At 37.7% G+C, this 18,256-nt stretch overlaps 1 protein-coding gene across 1 annotated transcript in view; it reads right to left on the reverse strand.

The window, feature by feature from the left end:
- RNF157 (ring finger protein 157) overlaps nt 1-12,722 on the reverse strand; it is a 115,199-nt gene extending 102,477 nt beyond the window's left edge. Inside the window, exon 1 of the mRNA XM_074264747.1 lies at nt 12,333-12,722. Coding sequence (XP_074120848.1) covers nt 12,333-12,420 — 88 coding nt within the window. The 5' untranslated portion in view covers nt 12,421-12,722. The remainder of the gene's footprint in view (nt 1-12,332) is intronic.
- Nucleotides 12,723-18,256: the final 5,534 nt, after the last annotated feature.

Raw genomic sequence — 18,256 nt, forward strand, 5'->3', positions numbered from 1 at the left:
TTCTAAATTCATTTGTCTGTATGATTGTCTAGTCTATATCTCTCCTTTTCCACAAGAAAAACATAGGATGTTTTAGCAAAAGATTTGCTAAAATGTAAATAAGCTTTATATATGATTTTCCTTTTTCTACTGGTTTAGTAATCCTGTCAAAAAAGGGAAATGAAGCTAATTTAGTATGATATGTTCTTGATGAAGCCATGCTGGCTCTTTAAAGTATATTGTCACTGAAAAGGTCAAGGACTATGTATTTAGAAAAAAAAACCCAAGTATAGACTGACAACAACCCACCCATTCAGACCAATGCCATTTGGATGCTATATACCAGATATAGGTATATATAGTAGCACCATTACAGGCCAGGGAAGACAAATATGGATGCAAAAGCTCTGTTTCAAAGGCTTCATGACAATTAAATCACAGTAACACCAAAAGCAGATATAAACACTATATGTAATACCCAAGGACTAGGGCTAAAATGAAGTGGAAATGTAACATAGCATGGCAGTAGCATAGATGAACCTTATTTATAAAACAAATTTCTTTGCTCCAGTTGTCAGTAAATGACTAGCAATGTATACAGATGGATAATGACAGACTGATAAAAATCAAACAAGCCAGAAACCAAAGAAGTGATGCTAGAACATTCTAGTTCTAGGCACTAGGAGGCAATTTACTATTGAGACAATAGCAGAAACTAGAGCTCTGCAATGGAATGTCTTATTGAACTGCGACTGATCCGATAGTATGAGAAAGCAGAAAGCAGTTGCTGCTATATAAGCATAACTCTCTATAGTCATAAAGTATTGCATAATGACTTCATTCATATGGATCAAGAGATAACCCTGGAGTTAGTAAGAAACAGATTTTTTTTTTTTACTCAAGATGGCAACAGAAGTCACTACAAAGTGTGAAACTTGTACCTAATGTGTAGAACACTGTCAAATTGTGCTACAGGTTTAGAAAATAAAAACACTAGCAAACCTTGGAAATCTGTCTGCAATGACTTTTAAAAAAATTAATATTTTACTTTCCCCCAATTACATGTAAACAATTTAAACATTTTTTCAATTTTTGAATTTCCAAATTTTCCAAATTTCCCCTCCCAATAAGAAGGCAAACAATTTGACATGTTATACATGTACAGTCATGCACAACATACTTCCATGTAAGTTGTGCTATGAAAGAAAAGACAAATTTTAAAAAGCAAAGAAAAATAAAGAAAAATTATGCTTCAATCTGCATTCAAACTCCATCAGTTCATTCTTTGGAAATGGATAGCATTTTTCACAATAAGTCCTTCAGAATTGTCTCGGATCATTGCATTGTCAAGAATAGCTAAGTTATTCATAGTTGATTGTCACACAATACTGCTGCTTCAATGTTCTCCTGGTTCTGCTCATTTCACTTTGCATTATTTCATGTAAAGTCTTTCACAATGACTTTTTAGCTTTAGAAGGAGATAGAAAACACCAGTCTATCTTAGTTTTGAATAAACATTTCATCAGGTATGTAAAAATATACCAAACCAAGAACAAGAAAGCTTCCATGGTTGCTAAAATGTATGTCTCAGCATACAGATTCCCTGCCAGTATCCATTCTGATCAAGGTAAAGATTTTAAAAGCAAGCTACTTAAGAAAATGTTGCCTTTAGTAGATATCAAGAAGTCTAGAACTATATCATATCATATCATTCATAGGACACCCAGAGCCTATTTCAATTATAAACACATAAAACACATAAGGAATTCTAAAACTAAAAAATCTCCGGAGAATCAACATGTAGGATTTCTACTACATTAATTCACCAGGAATGACTCTACAGGCTTTTCACCATGCATGCTAATGTTAGGGTGAGAATCACACCTACTTATGACTTATAGTTTTTAAGAATAAAGATGATACACATACACAAAACAAGTACATCCCTCAGCTAAGAGAGAAGGTGAAAGAAATTTATCAGCTAGCCACAACTTCAGATTAAAATAGCTCTAATAGAAACATCAGTTTGATACCCAAGTCTATTGGTCTGTCAAGGCATCCAACAAAGAAAGAGTTCTGTTAAGAAAATACAGAAACTATGGGAAACAGAAATTATAAAATCAATGTAAACTAAATCACAGAAGTTGCTGAGAAACTGAATAACCCATTTCCAGACTAGCTTCAGAAAATGGAGGAGCCTGTGTAAAATACAACCATTTTCTACAAAGGAAAGTTAGTTGGACATTCTAATGAATAGGTAGAGAAATTATATAAAAACTGTCCACAACAGATATTGGCTCTGAAAGTTAAACTTCTAATAAAGAAGGCATCGCATACTCATACATAACCACCTTCTTTAAAATTGAAGGGTCCCCCAGATCAGAGAGAAAAGGATGACTGCACCCAAGGCAATTCCTTTCTTGGTTAAAATTAGTTATATAGCAAAGGGATCAGCACACTGAAGCTCATGGGTCTAATGCAGTCCACCATCTGTTTTGTTTAAAAAAAACAACAAAAATATTATTTTAATTTAGATATTTAGTCACTGAAGTGTTACATAGTGCTTTTATTGTACTATGTTTATTACATGTATTTTATTTTTAATTTTATTTTCACTTCCAAATTTTCCTTTTCCTTAATCCACTCTCCCAGCCATTGAGAAGGCAAGAGATACTACATCTATCATACATATGTATAATGTACAGAAACCATGATTATCTAGATGGTACAGTGGAGAGAGTGCTGAGCCTGGAGTTAGGAAGACTCAATTTCCTGAGTTAAAATTTCTCTTCACACATTATGTAATCTGTGTGATCCTGGACAAGTCGCTTAACCCTGTTTGCCTCAGTTTCCTCATCTGTAAAACAAGCTAAAGAAGAAAATGCCAAACCACTCTAATATCTTTGCCCAGAAAACTCCAAGTGAAGTCATGAAGAGTTGAGCATGACTGAAAATGACTGAACAACAATAATAAGACCTATGTAGTCATCCTAAACATTTCTATAGCCATGTTGCATGAAGTGGGAGAAGGGTAGGAGAAGCAAGAAAAATAAAGTGAGAAAAATATGCTTTATTGTGCAATGACTCCTAGTTCATCAGTTCTGCCTCTGGAAATGAGCAACATTTCTTTGGAAATGTTGAGGACTACTGTATTGATTAGAGAAGCTAAGTCTTTCATAGCTGATTACTGTTACAATATTGCTGTTACTGTATACATTGATCTCCCAAGTGCTGCTTACTTTATTTTGTATCAGCTCATATAAGTCTTCCCAGGTTTTTTCCGAAACCATCATCTTTATTATGTCTTCTAGAATAATATTCTATCACAATCAAATTCTACAAGGCCTGGAAAGATTTACATGAACTGATGCCAGGAATACATTATACACAATAAAGCAAGAATGTGTGATGATCAACCACGAAAGACTTTGGTTCTTCTCAGTGGTTCAGTGATCCAAAGCAAACCCAATAGATTTGGACAGAAAATGCCTTCTGTATCCAGAAAAAAGAACTAAGGAGACTGAATGTAAATCAATATATACTATGTTCACTTCTTTTTTCTTTTTTTCCCTCTCCCCCATAGTTTATCCCTTTTGCTCTAATTTTTTCTCCCAATATAATTCATAAAGTAATATGCATTAAAAATAAATTTACTAAGAAAAATCATATTCTATAATTTGTTTAGCCATTCTTCAATCAATGGGCAACTTTTTAGTTTCCAATTCTTGGCCACCACAAAAAGAGCTGCTGTAAATATTTTTGTACATTTTGGTCCCTTTCTTTTTCTTTGATCTCTTTGAGGGTACAGACTTAGTAGCAGTATTGCTGGGCTAAAAGATATGTTACATGCATTGTTAATGCATGTCTGTTGCATTTGTTCCATGAACCACGGAGCCTGTGACACTAGAAAAATTACCCTTGTTATTTTTAAAGTACTGGTATTTGTTTTTATGTTTATGTTGTAGAAGTGCAGATTTCAAGTATACCCCAGCTCATTTTTTTTTAAACAAGGGACTTCAAAATTCCTGACCAGAGGGAGGAATGTAACTCTAGCTTTTTGGGCTCCCTGCCCAGATAGAGTTGCTATGGAAATAGGAAAATCAAGCAGATGCTTTTCCAGAATTCATTAGTTTGGTGGCATTTCTTTGAACTTGGCTTTAGAGGCTTTGGGGGAAAAGAGAAAGCAAGAGGAGTTAATTCTTCATCTTGTAGTCATGTGGGAGGAAATACCACTAGTAAGTTGAGGTGTGTTTGATTTCTAAAGCTCTCTGCTCATCCTTACTCCTGTTCTGGTAGGATGCAAAAGCAAAATGGAGGTCCTCAAAACTGACAAAAAAAACATATTTGCTACTTGGCCCTAATTTGCGCCTGGCTTAGCTGGAGAAGAAAGAGGTAAGGAAACAGGTCATTTGTGCTGTTTACCTTCTTGTTATAATCTTCCTCAATACTCACATTCTCTCTCTCTGCCCCACCCCTTTCATGCATGTCCTGTGTCTGAGGATAAACAAAGAAAGTCTGGCAGCCGCCAAAGTTTGGTCTAATATGAATACTGACGGCAGTAGGTACAGCAGAAATTTTGTGAAGCAAAACCTTAGCAAGATAAGAGTCACATATCAGCTTCAGAGCAATATGACTTGCTGAGGAAGAAGTAGACAATGTTCTCATCTGGAAGTCAAACATGCAAGACTCATATTTGTTCCATGGACCAAGAAATGATTACCTGGGACACTAAGACAATCACCTTGTTATTTAAATATCATATCCCTAGGCAAGCAGAAGTTCCCATCCCAAGTATGAACTTCCTAGTATTAAGTTGCAGTCTTATGCACTTAAATATTGTATAAAATTAGTACTTTGTATTCTCCAATAAGCAAAGATGAAGCGTCTCAAGGATATAGAAAGAAAAGTACCACCTTTTATTCCCTTTTGGCCTGCTTTTTACTACACAACACAACAAACATGGAAATATGATTAAAAGATTGCTTGCTGTCTTGGGAGGGGGAGTAAGGGACAAAGGGGAAAAAATTGGAACACAAAATCTTACAAAAATGAAGGTTGAAAATTATTTTCACATGTATTTGGGGAAAAAACTATTTGGGGGGGGGAAGCACTACCTTTCTTTGAGCTGAGAAATAAAACACATTTTAATTGTCCTTGTGGTCTCTTCTCTAATTCTTCCTAGGCAGACATAACATAACTTGATAATATTTCATCATCTGAATTCTCCTGTCAAAGTGGGACACTTGAATAAGAGGATCCATCTCAGCAAACTGACTTTATTAAAATGTACATAAGCACTTAGTATCAGACGACCCAAAGAAGAACTAAATGATAAAACAAAGCAAAGGTAGCTAGCTATAACAATATCAATAAGTTTTATAGTCAAAAATAAAGTCACAGCCAAATAGAATAGAATAATGCTATCATCTGTTTTCTATGTTATCCTAGAAAGGCTGAAGAAACTAACTCCCACCATGCCTTCTGTTTCCTCAAAAATTATTTTCATGCATTTTTAACAAAATTTTAAAATGTATGTAAGTAATTATATCTATTTAAATTTAATTTAAACTATTTCACTCCCAAATTTTTCCTACTATAAGTTGACTTTCTATATATTTTTATAGTTAAAAATTCCAGTTTCTATGGAGCTTTAGTTTTTCTCCTGAGCACTAATCCTGCATCATTGTTGTTGCTGCTGTTAAGTTGTTTCAGCCATGTCCAACTTTTCATGATCCCATTCAGGGTTCCTTTGGCAGAGATATTAGTGTTGCTATTTTCTTCTCTAGCTCACTTTACATATGAAGAATCTGAGGCAAACAGGGTTATATGACTTGTCCAGGACCACACAAGTAGTAAGTCTAAAGCCAGATTTGAACTCTGAAAGATGAGTCTTTCTAACTTCAGGCCCAGAGTTCTATCCTCATCACCAACTGTATATTACACATTACAAAGTAGAAGTTCTGTAGCTATCTCAAACTTAAATAAAACCTACCTCTCTATTTACTGTTGAAGGTATCAATATTCTTCAAATCATCCAAATTTGTAATCTCTGTGTCAACCTTGATATCTCACTCTCAAGTCACCCTATAGGCTCAATTTCCTAATCTTATTTCTCTTTCTATTTCTCTTACAGGTCTCCTCTTCATTCACAAAGCTGCTACTCATTTCAGAGTAGCCTTCATGACTTGTTACCTAGGCAACTGTAATGGCCTCCTAGTTGATCTTGCCTTGGGCCTTTCCCCTCTCCAATCCATCCTCCACAGAAGTGCCTAGATAATTTTTCTAAAGTGTATATCTAACCATGTCATCCCTCTCCAAAATAAACTCCAGTGGTTGTCCTTTACTAATAGAATAAAATACAAATTCCTCTGCCATTTAAAACTCTTCACAACTTGGCCCCTTTCAATCTTTGTAGTATTCTTACATATCACTTCACTCTATGGTCCAGTCATACTAGTCTTCTTGTTGTTTCTCACACAGGACACTCCATCTCCCTTCTCTCTGGTGCCTTTGTATTGACTATACCTCCAGGGTTTGCAATGTTATGGCCCCTTTCTTTTTTGGAATCCCAAAAGTAAGAAAAGTTCAGCTATTCTACTAGCACAGAGTACAAATACAAAATAAGAAGACATCATTAATATTACAGGTCGGACTCCTCAACAAGCCAAATTTCTCTGGGTTTTACTTGAGTTGAGCCACAGATTTTACCATTTCTCAAGTCCTGCATGATTCATTAATTTCATTTCCTTCATTCAACAAACAACTGTTTCTGTCAACTATGGCCAACAGACAGTAATGAAGTTCAACTAAAGATGAACTTTTCTAAAATTTTGTTAAGATTGGTCAAAAATCATGCTGGAGGCAAATGATAAAACAGTGGATTTAATTAGCAGGTCTAAAATAGATGTGAATATAAACACACATTTTTTTCCTCTTAGTACACAGGACTCTTGCCTACTTGATACAAGAAAGTCAGCTTTATAAGTCTACTTCTGTACATAATTATAGGTACTTGTCTAATTACATAGCCTTCCCCTCAAATGACTCCTGCAATTAAATAAACCCCAAAAAGCTAAGAGAGTTAGAGGCAAAACAAAACAAGTGTGGTAGAAATAACATACATTAAGTCCCCACTGTATAAGCTAAACTATTTTCCCCCTAAAAAGTACTAAAAATGGACTTGAGATTTAATTGCCCAGGGAACTAAGCCCTTAAGTATTAATAATTTCCTGCTAGTTTAAGTAAAAAAGCAAGAGCAGAAATCAGATGTTTTTCAGTGGTCTGACACAATTTTGGCCAATATACCTAGCATGACAAACATAGAAGCAGGGATGCTGTGCCCAAATGAATTGATGCTGTATCTTTTGATTATTCTTTCCATGATATGGCTAAATAAACTTCCTTTTGTTAACTGCTGGATAGTCTGTGAGTGTCTCATTTCATTCTGAATCTGAACCATCAAATTGTCCTGAGTCAGGCATCTGGCAATAGTGGTGGAAGGGTGACTCAGAGAAAGAGGATCTGTGGGTGATTAGAGGTCCTTAAACAAAAGCCCTTCACTCTGTGGCTTCCATGGTTCAGGCACTGCTTCTAGTTTTGCTGGCTATATTCCACGAGGTCTATCCCACTGACCTGGAGGAATTAAAAAGCCAACTCACTATAGGCATTTAGCAACTAGAGACAAACATGAATGATCTCTGAATCTTTTTAGAACTATACCCTGAAGATGATACATGTAAACTGTTGTTAGTTGAATTTGCCTATTTTTTTGTATCTGGGAGTGATAGTATATCAAGACACAAATGCTATAGTACGCTTGGAATCTCCCTAAAGACTAGAGTTTGGAGATTGTATAAGAACTGTGCTGAATAAGTAGCTTGGGAATTTTTGTATAGTAATTGGGCGGCCACTGGGAATTGTGCCACATGTACTCTGTTGGAATTCTATGGTGCAAGGCACTAGGGGAGACACTTGAAAAAATAATGTTTAATCCTCCTCTGAACCTCAAGGACCTTTTCAAAATTGGAGATAGGGACAAATGTGTTTACTGCATTGAAGCTAGTTAACTGAGAACTGGGGAGTGGCTGCATCAGTTTAAAAGGAAAGAAAAGTTTGCTCTAGTTCCTGTGAAATGTAATTCCCTTTCTCCTTGGGAAGTCAAGAGGAAAGGATAAGGGAACCCTGTTCAGTGAACTCTAGTGCAGAACCTGGATTTTCTTTTTCCACTCTTGAAAAAAAATGTACCTTTATTCCTTCCTTTCTTTCTTCTAATCTTTCCTTCCTTCCTTCCTTTCTTTCTTCTAATCTTTCCTTCCTTCCTTCCTTTCTTTCTTACAGCACCTAACAGATATGTGCTGACTTAGAGGAATTTTTAACTATCTTATTTGATTAATGTCTCTTTCTCTGAGCACTCTTGAGATAGAAATGTCTAGTCCTGGTGGCCACACTGTTAGTTAAGACATCAACAGCAACTGGAACCTTTAGTAAGAGTTAACTAATGAAAAAAATTGTTTGTTCATTCATTTATCCATTTTTTCCTTCTGCTGCCTAAAAGGATAACAATTAATACAGAAAGGAGCACAAGCCCTGGTCAGGCTGAGTAGAATCACCTTGTACTAGCCTGAGCCATCCTATATAGCTATTTTTAATCTCACCTAGGTGATAGAACATCCAGGAGCAGTAACACTCAGTCCATGGCCCTGGGAGCTCCCAGTGCTAGGTTAGTATGAGAGTTGTTAACACTTGGTGTTACAAAATGATGTGGCCACTGCAACATGCAGACCTTGGCACCGGATATTTCTAGGCCCTTACCCAGGAAAATAGTGGTAGTTTCCACAGTAGAACTCAATCCTGGTACAGGTACTAAAAAAAATAAGCAAACTCAACTAACAACAGTTTACAACATGTATCATCTTCAGGATATGGTTGTAAAAGATTCAGAGCTCAATATTTGTCTAGTTGCTGAATGCCTATAGTCAGTTTGTTCTCTAATTCCTGCAGGTCAGTGGGGTAGAACTCATGGAACATAGTCTGATACTGTATTCAAAACCTGACACAGAGAGATAGGGGTCATACAGAGCTCTCAGGCCCAGGAATAAACAGGCAGATTTTGGCCAAAGCACAGGGGACAACAGAGAGGTCTCCAGAGCGGAGTAGGCCCACTAAATCCCTTTATTTACTATAATCTGAAATTAATAAGGCCCTTCCATTTTGCTGTCAATATAGTAACTAGTAGTGAATGAACTACTCCACGGGAAGGGTTTTGAAAACCAAGGGGTAAAACTATTGTGAGATTCATTTCTTTATGGTAACAGAAAGAGAAGATGAAGATTAATAGCAGAAACTTCCAAAGTAGGGACCAGCAAACTGCAGCCCGTGGACCACATCTAGCCCATGGACCATAATTTACTGACTCCTAGTCTAAAAAAAACAAAGATTTGGCAACTTCCCCTCTGAATTTCCAGGGAAGTAGAGGTCCTGGCTAGTAGGCTGAGAGACATTGAAGGGAGAAGAGAGAGGGGATGCTGTGGATAAGGGCTGTAGAAGCAGCACCTGGTTATGCAGATTAGAATGATCCTTCTGGAGGCAGGAAAGTCATTTGACTTAGTTGCCACCTGAGGTATGAAAGGCTCAGCCTAATTAGTGTTAGAGATTGTAGTTGAATACCCACCATACTGCAAGTACACTGACCTAGTGTGGCCATTTCCATGGAAAATGCAAATGCATGGATAGGGCAGGGTAGAGGGAGAAGGAAAATCAATTTTCTCTGAATTTAGATCTTTTTAACCTGAGGAATTATATCCTTTGTTATTAGTACAGTCACTTTTATTGCATTCTATGAACTACAAGTCTATCATTATATTCCAATTCTGACACTAAATCACTGCACAAGCCTCCTTTAAGCCTGGCCCCAAATAACAGTGAGTTTTGGTATTCACTCTGGGGTTGCAATAGGCTAACTGCAACAGTGTAATGGCCTCCAAACTACTTTAATAATCCTGATCCATGATATGACTTGGTGACTATGCCAAAAGTGGCATCTAAGTTATGGCCCTGCTATTCTTTGGTGCCTCTCTTGCCATTGTTGTGTCAAGAGCCATTGTCATATCAAGTAAATTGTAATGATTTTGTATTAACTACCACATGGACCAGATCCAGGACTCTGTCCTAAAAGAGAGGAGGTGAAATCTGGGATTTCTGATCTTCATTCTCCTTCAAACTATGTCACTGTTTCAAGTGCTGGTAATCTTTCTATTATCTTTTGTTTTTCCTTTCCTCATCTTCTTCACTTCTTTTTCTCTCCTAGGCTTTGTATCCCTAAAGTTTTCAATAAAGGTCCTATGATTATTTAGGTGGTGGAAGGTCTCTTGTAATATTTTTAGGATCCTGCCACCAAAAAGTGAGATATGATAGAAGTAAAAATCTAAAGCCAGTATTTAATTGATTTAAGGCTCACTGACAATCACTGACATAGTTTCCTAATGGACTAAATACAAAAGCCAGAGAAGTCACAAGTTGTTCCTTCAGGGTTGTCACATACTTCTAATGTGCATTTGCATGACCAATACAGAGATAGGGACATTGACCCCAAATGAACTGATGCTATATCCTATTGAATATTTTTCCATGTTTTAATTAAGTAAATTTCCTATTAGTAAATGTTAAGAAATGTCTGAGCGACCGATTCCTTTTATTCTACTCCTGAACCTGGATCTATCAACTGCCGTGAGTTAATATGGTCCATAACAGGTAAAATACCTTTTTTATGTTCTCACCTCAACATTAATATTTATACTTACATTGTTCAAGATGTACTCAGAAAATATTTTAATTCCTCAAAAATGATAACAACAGCAGTTTACATGTATATTCTGCTTTCAAGGATTTATACAGAAATAGATATATCACTTAATCCTTCCATTTGTAATTCAGTGACTAGTCCCTTGAGGCAACAACACTTAATGTACATCAAATCATTTCTAGCAAAAGAAGTGAATTAAAAAAAAAAATTCACAGGTGTTTCAACACACTAAATCCAGCTGCTCAATCTAAAGGAAAAAAAAAATTGTCTTTAAATCTTCTAAAAGCCATACTTCTTCATTTAAAAAGTAATTAGCCAGAAGTTTGTTAGCATATCATTGACCTACAGTTCCACCTTGACTGAAACAGCTCTCTACTAACAATATTCATCTCTGCAAGGATTCTCTGGCACAAAAGCAGAAAGGATTAAAGCTTTGCCAAAATACTCCACAGGGATGCAAGTTCATTGTCTGGTCCCTACCGGCACCAGGCAGAAACTGGACATATTGCTGAGAAACTGGCTTTTCTACGTCTTTAATTCAATATGTCTCTATTCAACCGAAAAGGGGAACATCTTGGACTATGACAATCACTAAGAGTCCTAGCTAGTCCTGAGCCAAAAGAAAAGTGGTAGCAATCTTGGCTCTTACAGATTATATGGATCCTGAACTAATTAAGTATTGCTCTTGCCCATCTTGCACTTAAAATAATGTCAACTGATTAACTGCCTCAAGGAACAAATTTGTACAACTTGCATGCTTACCCACCACTCCCTTCTCCTTACTACAAAGATGACCACACTGGATAAGGCCACTCTTAGTGGTTTTGATATCCATAAATATTTTTAGGAACTAATATTTTTGCTTCCTTCTCCTTACAAACCGGTCTCCCAAAAATGTTTCCGCTTGCAAATGTGTCCTATCTCTCTCCTTCAGCAGGTAGGGGGATTTTTCAGAATAAAACTAGCCTGACTCTGTGCCACTTCAGCAATCACTGAGGTGCCTGTATGTAGACACTGACTTGCACAGCACTGGGTAACCTCTGACTATACTGAGGAATGCACTAGTTTCAACCATCAGAAGAAAGATGACAAGGAGGGGATGGTGAAAGGCCTGAGGTAGGGGGAGATGGAGGACTGGGAGGCATTTGCTTATGGTCCCATTCAATGCAGGGTGACAACCTCGATGCAGCTGATTCTTCCTTACCTAAAACCAAATACACCGACCCGGTTCCTGTTTCTGGAAATCGTCAATCTTGAGTGACACTGACAGACAGAAGACGACCCTGGCCAGGGCCCCCGTTTCTTCCCTTGGGGAATTCCCATCCCGAGTCCCGATGAAAGGGTACTGGCCCCTCTTCGAGTCTTGGTCACCCCAATTGGGAAGAGCCGGACACTAGGGTGGTCTAGCATCCCCCAAATCTAGGCCCTCGTTCCTTCCCCCACTCAAGACCCCGGCCCCAGAACTCTCTCCTCGCGCCCCTTCCTTGCCCCCAGCTGCCTGCAGGGGTCACGCCCAGCTCCGCCCCGGCCCCCGGCTCTCCTCAGCTCTCACCGGACTTGGGCGGATAGCGGTACACGGAATTGGACGGGATGTCCACCTCCTCCACGCCTGCGTGTTGCCTGCTGGTCAGGGCCCCCATAGCCGCGAACGTCTCCGCTCGGGGCCCCGGCCCCGGTCCCCCCTTACTCCAGCTGCCTGCGCTGCCCGCCCAACCTCAACCTCGGCCCCTCTGACGGAACCCGGTGTAGCAGAGGCGGCTGCCTGAGGCTGCGGGATCTGCCCGGGAGCTGCGGCTCTGGCGGCTGGGAGCCCTCGGGACGCCTCGCACCATCCTCCGCCCGGGACCGCAGAGGGGCCTCAGCCGAGCCCAAGGGGCTGCGGGAAGGAAGGGGGCGCCGCTACCACCGCCGCCACGGCCAGGTTCGGCGTGATGTCAGCGGCTGCTTGCGCGGAGAGGACCGCGGCGGCTCCAGCCAATGGGGAGCCGGGGAGGGAGCGCCCCGACCGCGGCAGCCAATGAGAGAGCGGATGCAGCAGGGGAGCCGGCGGCGCGTGCCACCAGGCAGGGAGTCTAGGTCCCGGCCCCCCCCCCCCCCACTCCCACCCTGGGGCTGGGCGGGGGTGAGAGGCCCAGGAGGTCCTCGGGGACACGTGCGGGTGAGGAGGAGGAGGAGAAGGGGAAAGAGGGCCAGGAGGAAGGAGAGAAGTAAAAGGGTAGGAAAAAAGGGAGTAAAAGGAGTTAGCAGGTGGGAGGAGAGATAGGGATGCTCTGGTCCGAGCCAAGAGGGTGTATAATTTAAGTAGGGCGTAGATAGGAAAAGGGAGGCCAGGAGACAGTGAAAGCCGACGAAGAGGGTAGATGGAGAGAAGAGGAGGCAAGAATGGAGAGGTTGAAAAAGATGGATGTAGGAAAGAAGGGAAGATAAAAGGAGAAGGGAGACGAAAGGGGTAGACGCTGTATTGTGCCAGGGTTTCCTTAAAAAGGGGAGTGGTTCCAGTAATTTCAAAAAAAAAAAAAAAAAAAACAAAAAAAACAAAAAAACTGGTAGGGATATGGATAGGACAGAATCCTCTGCAGGGATGGAGGCGAAGATGGTGGGAAGACCATTCCCCTTTTTCTGCAGTCTCCTGATCCCTCCCTCCCAGAAACCTTGGGAGTCCTCCCTACAAACCCTTTACCTGACCGATTGTTTAAATTCCAGAACAACTCAAAACGATACTTTGCATGGAAAGTGCAGCCCTTCCCTTGCCCTGTAGTTTGCTAATTGGATCTCAAAGTATTCTTTTCCTCGCAGTTTCCAGATGTCCTAATTACTTTCCCTACATTCAACATCCTGAAAATTTTCATAAGTAAACCATTGGGAACAACCATAGTGCCAAACCACAGCAACCATTAAATCAGAAAATTCATTAGAGAGTAGGAAGGAGTAGGAGATAAGCATATACCGTCCAAACAGCCCTGACCTTCCTATGTGTTTCTTCAGTAGTTCCAGATTTTGGGGGTGGGGGAGGAGGAAGGAGGGAGCAGAGGGTTCCTTAGTACTGATACCTCATTCTCTAATGCCTTAACCATAGGGCCCCAAATTTGTAATGCATTACAAATGACATCTCCCCAGGGACTAGGAATATTAATTATTTAATGTTTATGATATGTTTGAAAGATGGAAAACACAGAGCACTATTACTACCATGTAATTCCTTTTATCCCAGAGGACTTCTAGGACAGCTGTAGCAAATCTATGGGAAGATAAATTTAGGATTAGAATAAAGTGTTTTGTTTTTTGCTTTTATTCCCAAATAATGTAAAGCATTAAATTAAAAGGAAAATAGAGAAATTTAATAGTGATTTTAAAAACACGGAGAAAGATTTATTAAATGCTTGATGTGTATGTGCTTAGGGAAATAGAAAAATTATAAAACTTTCCCTGCTTTCATGAAATTTACGGTATAGGGATGGGGATATGTTATTTGAACACAATACTATATTATAATAAGTATGTTGCATATACTTATGTTTATAATAATGTGTAATAACATTTTAAAAAATAGAATAGGTAGAATAGTACTATGACTCTGGAGTCAGGAGGACCTGAATTCAAATTTGTCTTCAGACACTTGCTGGCTGCCTATCTTTGCACAAGTCTGCCTGCCATAGTTTCCTTATCTGTTAAATGAGGATCATAATAAAACATATTCTAAGGTTGTTGTGAAAATAAAATAATAATATTTGTAAAGCACCTTGCAAACTTTAAAGGGTCATATAAATTCTAGCAATGATGAAGATGAGAGGTTGAAAGAAGAAAAAGCTATTTCTTACTAGGATATCAGGGAAGATTTCATAAAGAAGACAGCATCCAAGTTGAATCTTGAAGCATGGATATGATTTCAAAAGTAATACAGACTGAAGAAGAAGGATATTGTGGCAATAAAAAATGACGTGACCAAAGAGGAAAAAGTAGAAAAGGTAGATTATGTGCAGGTGGTTGTCCCCTTGATAGAATAAAATCAGTATGAAATAAGACTAAAAAATTTGGAGGTGTCAGGTTGTAAAGGTCTTTAAATGCCAAATGAAACAACTGGAAACTGATTTGTAAAGTTCTTTAGCACCCTATGTTTAAGGTACCAGGGAATGAAAAATTTTAATACTAAGGAATTCTTCACTATTCTGTACCATATGGAACTGCTTTAAGACAAAAGCCTGTGGTTTTCACTTTATTTATAGTAATAATAAATCAGGAAAATACCTAATTAACCATCTCTTTAAAATGTTGTGATATGAACTTTGATGGCAACTTTTCTTTTTAAAAGAACTAATATTGTTTGCAATAGAAAAACACTAGAAGCTTTCCCAGTAAATGTAGTGATAAAGCAAGTATGATCTCGCCACTCCTATTTGATTTAGTTCTAGCAATGCTAGCTATATTCAAGAGAGAAAAAAAAAAGTATAAACATTGGTAAAGTAGCCAACTTATACCCTTTTACAGATGGCATCATATTTTATTTAGAAAATTCCTGGGAATATTATTGCTCTGTAAGAAATGACCAGCAGGAGGAATACAGAGAGGCTTGGAGAGACTTGCATGAACTGATGCTGAGTGAAATGAATAGAACCAGAAGATCGCTGTACACTTCAATGTTGTATGAAGATGTATTCTGATGGAAGTAGATATCTTCAACATAAGGAAGATCCAACTCACTTCCAGGTGATCAATGATGGACAGAAACAACTACACCCAGAGAAGGAACACTGGGAAGTGAATGTAAATTGTCAGCACTACTGCCTATCTACCCAGGTTACTTATACCTTTGGAATCTAATACTTAATGTGCAACAAGAAAATGGGATTTACACACATATATTGCATCTAGGTTATATTGTAACACATGTAAAATGTATGGGATTGCCTGTCATCTAGGGGAGGGAGTAGAGGGAAGAAGGGGATAATTTGGAAAAATGAATACAAGGGATAATGTTATAAAAAAATTACTCATGCATATATACTGTCAAAAAATTTATAAATAAAATTAAAAAAAAAAAAAAGAAAATTCCTGGGAATAGAATTCCAGGTAAGATAGTTGCAGGAAAGAATCAAAATCTTCCCCATTTAGTACATCAATAATCTAAAAATAGCACCAGTTTGAAAAATGGAAGAAATCCTAAAAGAAAGATTAGTTAGCAACTTTTCTTAGACCAGGAACTGTGCAAAAATACAGCCAAAATGCTAGAAGGGCTCCCATTAGGAAATACTACACAAGTTCAGGTAAACAGGCAGAAAAACTGCAGTAATACTCCAATTTGGAAAGTCCATAAAGGATGGAAGATGGTAATAGTACCCTGTTTGGAGATAACCAACCTCAGAACTCTGGCCTTTTACACTGAAGCCTTTTTGCACTGAGCCCAGATACATGGAAGGTTAAACAGCAGGAGCCCAGGAAATTGAGATCAGAAGGAAACCAGCGCTGACTAGCACATCAAAGAGTGTGAGACAGAACAGATTCTAAAGAAGTCCAAAATAAAGAACTGAAGCTAGAGATATGAGTAAAGAGAAGATAATGAACACTTTGAAAAAAATATTTATCAAAAGCATTCCAGAGAAAAACAGAAGAGAATAACTTCACAAATAGAAGTATGGGTGAGAATAGTTTAGGCAAAATCACTAAAAAGACTTAGGAGAAATAAAAGCAAAAGAAAAAAAGGAGAATAAGAGTTCTGGAGGGAGAAAAATAAGTAATCTAGAATAGAAGGCCAAAAATCTTACCTAAGTAAGAACTTTCTGTAAATTATAATAAACTAATTGAACTCAAGCAAAATCAAAATATTGAAAAATTAGAAGAAAATGTAAGATATCTACTAACATGACTGACCTGTAAAACAAACAAATAAAAAAAGTTCAAGAAGACTTTAAGAATTATCAAGCTACCTGAACCTATGCTTTAAAAAAGCTCTAACATTATATTCCATGAAGTAATAAATGAAAATGTCCTACTTTATTAGAACTAGAGGACAAGGTAAAAATAGAAAGAATCCACCTATCACTTTTTGTAAGAAAAGCCAGAGTGAAAAATCTCAAGAACATCATAGCCAAAATCTAGAATTTCAAGGTCAAAGAAAAAAATACTGCAAGGAGCCAGAAAGATTGAATTCAAGTATCAAGGAATCATTCAAGATTTTTTAATCATCCTTAATGAAAGGTTCAAAGCTGAATAGAAAGCATGAATGCAAACACAATAAGATAGATAAATATATTTGAGTAATTAGAAGGGGATAAACAATAACTAAATCCTTACATTGTAAGAGGGGAAGAAAAGACAACTAACTATTCAGATTCATAATGTCATCAAGAATCGCAGAAGAAATTAAATAAAACGTACAAAATAAGGTGATTTTGTTGTGTTTTAATGTTTTTAAGCAAGAAAGAAAAGGGAAGGATAAAGGAACACCTTAGGGAAAATATAAGGAAGAAGTAGGTAGAACTTAACTATATCTCATAATTGAGGTTTATGAAAAGAAGAGGATACAAACACAGAGAAAGGAGTGAAGAAAATGGCATTACATAGAACTCAATGTTACCTAAACTGGACAAAAAAGTATTGAATACATTCACACAAATTATTTGATCCTGTACTACATTTAATTCAACAATCATGGTCAGGAATTAGTAAAGGAAAGGGAGAGGTTTAAGAAATAAGAATAGCCAAAATATAAAACTTCACATTATAATATTGGGATGAACAAGAAATATAGAAAATTTATGAATTACAGATCTGGATCTAGATCTGAACAAAAGAGAGGAAGACTGGTTGCATGGAAATATTGTTTCAATTGCAGATTATTAGTGATCATATTCCTTCAGTTTCACCACCTTTTTCTTCTATTTAAAGAAGGAATTGAGAAAAGAGAAGGAAAAGTATAAGAGGATATGATAAAGGTAATTACATAGTTAACCACCATAACTGTGAACATAAACGGGATTAACTCCCAAGATGGAAAAGAATAGTAGAAAAGATTGAAAATTAGAATCTAAAAAAGATATTTCCCAAAAACACAACTGAAAATTTTAAAATTCACAGTGAATTAAAATGAGAGTTTGGAGCAAAATATATTATGCTAAAATAAAAGGAGAGATAATCATGAGTTTAAACAAGGCAAAAGTAAAAATTGTTATTCAATAATTTTGGTTGTGTTTGATTCTTTGTGACCCCATTTGGGGTTTTCTTGGTAAAGATACTGAAGTGGTCTGTCATTTCCTTCTCCAGCTCATTTTACAGATGAGGAAATTAGCAAACAAGTTAAGTAGCAAACAGGGTCACATAGCTTGTAAGCATCTGCAGCCAGATTTGAGTTTAGGAAGATGAGTCTTCCTGACTGCAGGCATAGCACTTTATCTATTGTGCCACCTAGCTGCCTCAAAGTTTAAAAAAAACATGGTTAAAAGAGATAAATAAGAAAATTATATTACTTAAAGCTACCATAAG

The sequence above is a fragment of the Sminthopsis crassicaudata genome, chromosome 4 (assembly GCF_048593235.1).
Source record: "Sminthopsis crassicaudata isolate SCR6 chromosome 4, ASM4859323v1, whole genome shotgun sequence".
In the NCBI taxonomy this organism is placed as follows: domain Eukaryota; kingdom Metazoa; phylum Chordata; class Mammalia; order Dasyuromorphia; family Dasyuridae; genus Sminthopsis; species Sminthopsis crassicaudata.